Source organism: Herpailurus yagouaroundi, unplaced genomic scaffold (genome assembly GCF_014898765.1).
Source record: "Herpailurus yagouaroundi ecotype Mexico unplaced genomic scaffold, PumYag 28, whole genome shotgun sequence".
Taxonomy (NCBI): Eukaryota; Metazoa; Chordata; class Mammalia; order Carnivora; family Felidae; genus Herpailurus; species Herpailurus yagouaroundi.
The window spans coordinates 166,922,928-166,931,287 of record NW_024412376.1 but is presented as its reverse complement, the minus strand read 5'-3'; the positions used below and the strand labels follow the sequence as shown (position 1 = coordinate 166,931,287).

The following is an 8,360-nucleotide window of genomic DNA, read 5'->3' as shown; positions in this document are numbered from 1 at the left end:
ACAGGCTCCAGGCTCTGAGCCATCAGCCCAGAGCCTGACGCGGGGCTCGAACTCACGGACCGCGAGATCGTGACCTGGCTGAAGTCGGACGCTTAACCGACTGCGCCACCCAGGCGCCCCAAGGCTATGAAAATTTTAATGAGTTACCTTTTTAAAATGTTTTCAATTTTGCCACTATGGAAAACAGTACGGAGGTGCCTCAAAATATTAAAACTAAAACTACCATATAACATAGCAGTTTCACTTCTTTTTTTTTTAAGTTTTTTTTTTTTTAATGTTTATTTATTTTTGAGGCAGAGAGAGACAGAGCATGAACGGGGGAGGGTCAGAGAGAGAGGGAGACACAGAATCCGAAGCAGGCTCCAGGCTCTGAGCCGTCAGCCCAGAGCCCGACGCGGGGCTCGAATTCACGGACCGTGAGATCATGACCTGAGCCGAAGTCGGACGCCTAACCGACTGAGCCACCCAGGCGCCCCACTTCTTTTTTTTTTTTTTTTAATTTTATTTTTAATTTTTTAAAAAATTTACATCCAAATTAGTTAGCATATAATGCAACAATGATTTCAGGAGTAGATTCCTTAGTTTCCCTTACCCATTAGCCCATCCCCCCTCCCACATCCCCTCCAGCAACCCTTTGTTTCTTCTCTATATTTAAGAGTGTCTTCTGTTTTGTCCCTCTCCCTGTTTTTATATTGTTTTTGCTTCCCTTCCCTTATGTTCATCTGTTTTGTATCTTAAAGTCCTCATATGAGTGAAGTCATATATTTGTCTTACTCTGACCGACCAATTTCACTTAGCATAATACCCTCTGGTTCCATCCATGTCATTGCAAATGGCAAGATTTCATTCTAAACCACGTTTCCTTTACTAATCCTCACAAAACTAAAAGTAGTTATTAAATCAGGATGATTTCTACAGTTTTATTTTATAATAAACAAGTTTAACAACTTAAACTTGCAGTACATGTCCTTTCACTTTGTTTCCACGTATCACTGTTTTTAAAGAAAACCACTCCCTATGATATGAATAACAAAAGATGCTGCTGGATATGGTCAAGATATATACTAATAACACTTATTTGTACAACATATAGCATTTTCAGAGCACTTTGGCATACACTGTAATTTACCGTCTCAATAATTTTGAGGGATCGTGTCTATTTACAGATTAAGAGAGATTGTCTCTTGTCACCTTCTCTGTGAATGGTGGATACTGATCCAGGTCTTGTGTTCTATCCTTTGTGCCTCACTCTTTCCCATAACAGGAGGGAAAACCTGAATCTTAACCTGTTTTGTCGTTTTGTTACATTTCTCAAGAAAGTTGACTCTGCCTTAATTAAGCAAGATGAAATCTCCACCTGTCAGGAATGCTGTAGTTAGAAATTGTTAAGGGAAATGGATGTTTAGTTGCGCATTGGATTTCTTTTTCTAGTGAATGAGTTGTGGATTGAAAAACAGATGATATTATTCACCGTAAGGAGAAGGCAGTTGGTGTGCAGGAGAGTAATGGTGGGAAGGAAAGAGTTTGGACCTACACTTTTCCAGTAGTGAATTGGCCCATACAGGCCATTAGTACAGATTATTGCTATCACGTTAGATTTTTCAGTAGCAGGAAGGATCATTCAGTCATTCCAGAAATGTATATTGAGTCCCAGATGTACACACACTTCTTAGTTGCATGCTAGAAGCACAGTCCGGGGAACAGATTGGATTTTGAAGTCCTTGTGCTCAGGAAGCTTATAACCAAGAGGCTAGAAGGGTAGTGTGCAAATACACACATAAACAGAGATAGAACTACCATTTACAAGAAGCGCTTCAAAGGATAATCTCTTGTTTCCATTGGTTTTGAAACATGGAAGTTAATTTAAAGTGACAATGGCAGATCTTAATGTTTAAAAGAACTATTAACCTGCATGTGACCCACATCCTTCCAGATTGGACATTTCTGCCTCATAGCAGTATCTGTCTCTAAGGACAATAGCAACTAAACAGATCCATTCTCTGGAGGCTGTCTTGGACAGGTGAGCTTTTCTGACGTGGGGGGCATGGTGGCATGACAGGGGATGGGGACGGACCTTAGAATGTTGCCCTGAGGCTCATGAGCCCCACGACCTTGAAGAACGTTTAAGGGAACTCTAGGGAACGAGCCAAAGCTATTTTTGCCTTTGTTTCCTTATCTCCCCCTTCCCTGATGGAGAACATCGCTCCTGATGCCTTCTGATCGGGGTGGAGCTGTTTCCCAAGACCACCGTCTGTTTAGACTGTACTGAAGATCCAGCGTTGCCAGGGTTTAGGAAACCCTCACCTGTGGCCGGGCCAGCCCTTGCCATTCTCTTCACCTGACTCTCACAGTGTGCCCAGCAGATCGCTCACCCACGGCCTCACTCCCCAGGAGAGGCCGGCTACGTGGCAGGACCTGGCAGGGAGTGAGGTGTCTTCCACCAGGAAGACAGAGGGTCATCGGGGGAAAGCAGGGCACTGGGATGTGGACAAGGGAGGAAGTCACCGGATGAGCCGTTCAAGCCTCAGCCTCCAGAAATCAACTTAACGCCTCAGTAACAGGCTGAGAAATGTGATCCAGATGGCAAATATGTCTTTAACAAGAAGAGGATGGACATAAAGCCAGAAAATGAGTTTCTGGCCCCAGAGCATGGAGGTGTAAGATCACTCTTAAATGGCTGGGAGCACAACGAATTATATGCAAGCTATACCCAAGTCAGCAGGCTGTGTGTGTGTGTGTGGGGGGGGGTGTTGTACAAATGTAAGAAGACGACCTCCTTGTTTTTAACCTCCGCCTTGGACCCTCCTGTACATGCTGACGTCAGCGTGTGTTCCTGGCTCCAAAAGCAGCTGGAAAGATCACTAGGAAACCCCTCCCCGGGCAGGTGAGGAAGCCAAGCCCTGGAGGCCAAGTGAGTGGCCAGTGATGAGGCAGTGCTCAGTGTCCTTCAGTGTCCTCCACACCCCGTGCCCCAACTTGGAGATGCGTGAAGACAGCCATTAAGTTGACTAAAAGCCTGGAGAAATCGTTTTTGGAGGAAGGTGGGAGAAACAACACGTTGTGGCCTAAAGCGTGGCAGCGGATTGCTCATATGCGCGCAGCTTACAGCGGGTGTGTGCGGGAGAAGCGGGTGGTCTGGGGCCTGTTCCAGCTTGTCCTTGAGCGTCCCTGTGACACCTGTGCTTTGCACGTCCTCGAGACTCACATTCTGCCCACAGCTACTTCACAGATCTTGTGGCCCCGACAGGAGGTGGTGCCTGTGCCGTGGGTAAGCACAGCCGTGGTGTGTGTGGGTAGTGAGCTGACCCGAAGGCCGCCTCTACTGTTAACTCCTTTGGGAGACGGATACAGCACACTTCCTTTCGGAGCGAGCGGACTGGCTGTGCACGGTGGCCCCAAGTGTGCGCTGCTGAGCTGTGCCCCGGGGTGGGGTCGGGAGGTCTCAGGCGGGGCCCCAGCTTGTATTGTGACCAGTTCTGCAGGGAGCAGTGAGGCTTGGGAAGTCCCCAGAGGAGGTTCTAGTAATTTGGGTGGGCAGGTATTGTGGTGGTGATGAGTGTAAATTTACGTAAACAAGGAGGCTATGGAAGTTTCGTGTCAAGGAAGACTCCTTTTCTTAAAAATAACATTTATTAGGATTTTTTTTTTAAACAGAAAAGAATAAAGGAAAAAACAAAAATGTTCATCATTCCGCCCAGATAATGCAAGAGCAAATGCATGGGGCTAGAAAAGGCAAACACAGGGGTGCCTGGGGGGCTCAGTAGTTTAAGCGTCAGACTCTTGATTTCAGCTCAGGTCACAATCTCACAGTTCTTGAGCTTGAGCCCCATGTTGGGCTCTACGCTTACCCGACTGAGCCACCCAGGTGCCCCTAAGTAAATAAAATTTTAAAAAAAGAAAAGAAGGCTCAGTCGGTTGAGCACCTGACTCAGGTCACGTTCTTGCGGTCTGTGAGTTCGAGCCCCGCGTCGGGCTCTGTGCCGACAGCTCAGCGCCTGGAGCCTGCTTCCGATTCTGTGTCTTCCTTCCCCTCTGCCCCTCCCCCACTCATGCTCTGTCTCTCCCTGTCTCAGAAATAAATAAACATTAAAAAAATTTTTTTTGTTTTAAATAAAAAAAGAAAAGAAAATGCAAACACAGAAGGCCCCCACGCCTCTGCCACTGGTCTCTGTCCCCAGGGAGGCCGTTACCACAGTGGCCTGGGTGTTGCTACAGGAAATGTTTCTCTGCAGCTTCTTCTCTCCCTGGGCTTGGAACCAGGTAACCTCTCTCCTTTCCCAGGGCTGTGGGAGTTGGCCTGAGCAGGTTTTACAGGAAGTGCGGCCTGTGGGCCTTGTGGGCAGTGCTCTCACTTCAGCTGCTCCTGGTTCTGCGGGGCCTCTCTCTACAGAGCTTTCTGGAGGCCAGCCGCTTCCAGCCACCATTGCTCTCACTAGCTTACTGTCTGTCCATCTGTCCTGCTGCTTCTGCCTCCTCTGTAGGTTCTAGTCATTTGGCCACAGATCAGGGGGTGATGCTCAGGGCACACAGTGTTGTGATAGGGCCATACTGGAAATCAGAGTTAAATGTAAATCCTTTGAAAAATAAAATTTGGGGGGCTCCTGGGTGGCTCAGTTGGTTGAGCACCCGACTTCGGCTCAGATCATGATCTCGTGGTCTGTGAGTTTGAGCCCCACGTCCGGCTCCGTGCTGACAGCTCACAGCCTGGAGCCTGCTTCCGATTCTGTGTCTCCCTCTCTCTGCCCCTGGCTTATTCATGCTCTGTTGCTCCTTCTCTCTCTGTCAAACATAAATTTAAAAAAAAATTTAAAAATTAAAAAAAAAAAGAAAAAAAATTTTTTTCTCTCTAAGGGAAGAAACAAACAAGCAGCAGCTTGAAATATTACTTTTAAGATATCTTAGTCTTTCGTGATCTATATTTATTCAAAGTTTGTGGTATTCCCCACCTCCCCTTCACAACGAACTACCAATAACAGTCACTGCTGTTGGTTACCTGCTTCCCGCTGCAAGGCCTGAGCTCCCCAACCCTGCCTTGCCGGGAAGCGGGTGGGTGTGGATGGCGCTGTGAGGGGAGGACACCGAGGCCTAGGGCGGTTAAGGCCAGGCAGCGGAGAAGTGGCAGACCGTGCCTGTCTGACCCCCAGAGCTGAGTTCTTCCGGTACGGGGGATTTTCACTTGTTGACGTTTTTTTTTTTTAATTTTTTTTTTCAACGTTTATTTATTTTTTTGGGGACAGAGAGAGGTAGAGCATGAATGGGGGAGGGGAAGAGAGAGAGAGAGGGAGACACGGAATCGGAAACAGGCTCCAGGCTCTGAGCCATCAGCCCAGAGCCTGACGCGGGTCTCGAACTCACGGACCGCGAGATCGTGACCTGGCTGAAGTCGGACGCTTAACCGACTGCGCCACCCAGGCGCCCCATGTTGACGTTTTAAAAAGTACGTTAATGATAAGAGAAACAGCCAAGTTTATTATGGACTAATTCCTTGCTGACCTTCCATTAGATCCGCGGGCCTGGGCAGAGCGGTTCGCACACCGCTGGCACATGCATGGTGTTGGCCAAGATGAAGCCTCTGTGGGGTCCTCGTCCTTCCCGGCGACAGCGTGAAGGGCTCATGAGCTGACCCCAGAGGGTGGTCTTTGCTGCTGCTCAGAGTAGAGACATCTGTGGTCATTTCTGCTGGGTGCTGAGGAGTCACAGTGTCGCCTTGTGAATAACTGAGCTTTTTGTTGTTGTCCCTTCCTTTGTAGAGACTTAAAGCCTGAGAATATCCTCCTCGATGACATTGGTAAGTGAGTGAGCTTTTCACGTCTAACGCATAAGGCTTTGTTAGGAGGGACCTGGCTACAGAGAGTTAATGTGCGCTTAGCCCCTTATCGCAGAACAGAAACAACACCAGAAAGAGAAACTCACTGGTACATGTTCTTTTCAAAATCTAACAGAGATAATAACATTGTCGTTCCCCCGTATTTAGGCAAGAAGCAGAGATGGTCATAATTTTCCGTTAATAATTGAGTTCTAGAAGCATATTAAAATAAATTCAAAAGTAAGAACATTTTCCTCTGCCCATATCTTGCTTTTTCCCTTGGAGGGGTATATCTTTGCCCTCGTAAATACTGGCCCGCTGCCCTTGCCTTAGGCTTCTTTCACAGAGCAGGAGCGCAGGTGGCTGGTTGGGGACCCTGTGAGCACAGGTGGGGAATGGCCCTCTGGACCGGCTCATTGTCATCAGCAGGTGCCCCTCCTCAGTTCTCGGGGTGATGGCTGCACTGGGAAATGCCTTCTGGCCCTTAACCCGCGGTTCACTGTGCTGTGCTGCTGACCAGCGGGGTGTGAAAGTGGCTTTGAAAACAGAGGATGTACTCTGTGTGGAAACGGGAAGTGATCTCCAAGATACAGCATTCCCTGGAAAGAAGTGAGGTCAAGAACGGCATAGAGTGTGCTGCCTTTTGTGTAAAACGAGAGGGGAAGTAATGTGTATTTGTATTTGCTTTATACGTACAGACCTGAAGAAACACAAAAGAAGAGTCATAAACTGTTAAGAGTGCAGATAGCCTAGGGGGAGCAGGGTTTCCACCGACACCAATGCCCTTTTATATTTTTCAGTATGTAATTCAGTTTCTGCAAAAGAACCCACAACATGCTGGGATTCTTATTGGAACGGTGTTGGATCTATAGAAACTTTGTGGAGAACTGACATCTTAACAATATTAAATCATTCCGTTTAAGAAAATAGTATATAATCCCGTGTATTTGGGGCTCGTTTAGTTTCTCTCCACATTATTTTGTGATTCTGTTCGTTGTAGCACCATGTGAGTACATTCGTTATTCAGAAGTCATTTGTTTGTATTCCTTTTTTTTTTTTTTTTAACGTTTATTTATTTTTGGGACAGAGAGAGACAGAGCATGAACGGGGGAGGGACAGAGAGAGAGGGAGACACAGAATCGGAAGCAGGCTCCAGGCTCTGAGCCATCAGCCCAGAGCCCGACGCGGGGCTCGAACTCACGGACCTCGAGATCGTGACCTGAGCTGAAGTCGGACGCTTAACCGACTGAGCCACCCAGGTGCCCCTGTTTGTATTACTTTTAAGTGGACTCAGTGAAACTCCACGGAGACGTTTGTAGTTCTTTCTGTGCATCGCTCCCTCCTCTCCAGGACTTTCCCCCACAAATTTGAGCCGACCTGTCTTCCCTCAGTTCTAATCTCTGTCTTCTTAACTTAGCAACACCACCTGTTCTGTGTAGGCTCCTTCTTGCAATGCTGGGATCCGGAAGCGGCTCCTGGTCCGGGAGGACGGCAGGACCCAGCTGTCTTGTTTCTCTCCTGTCGGGAAGCACCATCCCTGGCTACCGTAGACCCAATGCCGAACAGTGTATTGGGGCCATTTTTTAATTATTTCTGATTGAAGAGCAAGTGTTGCATCAGTTACCCCTTGTTGGTTGGAGGTAGAATTGGAGGTAGAAGTTCCGGACATTCTTAGTGTAACTTCCGTACATTCCGGTGGGGTCTAGTTGTATGTATCGGGGTATCCTTTTTCAGTATCACGTTGTGGTTTTCACCGTAAGGGTCGTACACATTTTTGCTATTTGATGTTCTTTAATGGTATTGTTTTTAAAACTTCTATTTGCTTGTTGCTGGTATTTAGAAATCTAATTTCCCCTATTATTTGCATTTTACATTACTGTCTGATACACTGTTAAAATTGAACTAATATCAGTACATTATCATTAACAAAAATCCATGGTTTACTTTAAGGCTCGTTCTCTGGGTTGCACATTGTGTGGGTCTTGACAAAGGTGTGATGACATATGTCCACCCTTACTGTATCACACCAAGTAGTTTCACAACCTGAACGTCCCCTGTGTATCACATATCCAGCCCTCCTACCCTCCTTCCAAGCCTGGCAACCACCCATCTCTACTCACTCTGTCGTTTTGCCTTTTCCAGAAAGTCATAGACTTGGAGTTGTGCAGTGTCTAGTCTTTGCAGACTGGCTTCTTTCACTTAGTAATACACATTTAAGGTTTCTCCAGGTCTACGCTGGAGGGCTCGTGTCTTTTTACTGCTGAATAATATTCCACGGTCCGGATGCACCAGAGTTTATTTGTCCATCACCTGCTAAGGACATCTTGGTTGCTTCCAAGTTTGGGGAATTAGGAATAAATCTGCTCTACACATCCACATGCAAGTTTTCGTGTGGACGGAAGTTTTCAACACCGTTGAGCATATACCAAGGAGTGTGATTTCTGAATCAGACAGTAAGAGTATGTTTAGTTTTGTAAGAAACTGACAAACCATCTCCCAAAGCGGCTGCATCTGTGATCCTGCATTCCCGCCAGCTGTGACGGGGGGGGGGGGG

At 47.1% G+C, this 8,360-nt stretch overlaps 1 protein-coding gene across 8 annotated transcripts in view; it reads left to right on the top strand.

Annotated features, from left to right (window-relative positions):
- Nucleotides 1-8,360, top strand: part of GRK4 (G protein-coupled receptor kinase 4) — a 103,507-nt gene that overhangs the window by 72,043 nt on the left and 23,104 nt on the right. For all 8 annotated transcript variants that reach the window (XM_040489080.1, XM_040489073.1, XM_040489066.1 and 5 more), the window contains one exon: nucleotides 5,751-5,788. In XM_040489080.1, the coding sequence (XP_040345014.1) occupies nucleotides 5,751-5,788 (38 nt within the window). The remainder of the gene's footprint in view (nucleotides 1-5,750; nucleotides 5,789-8,360) is intronic.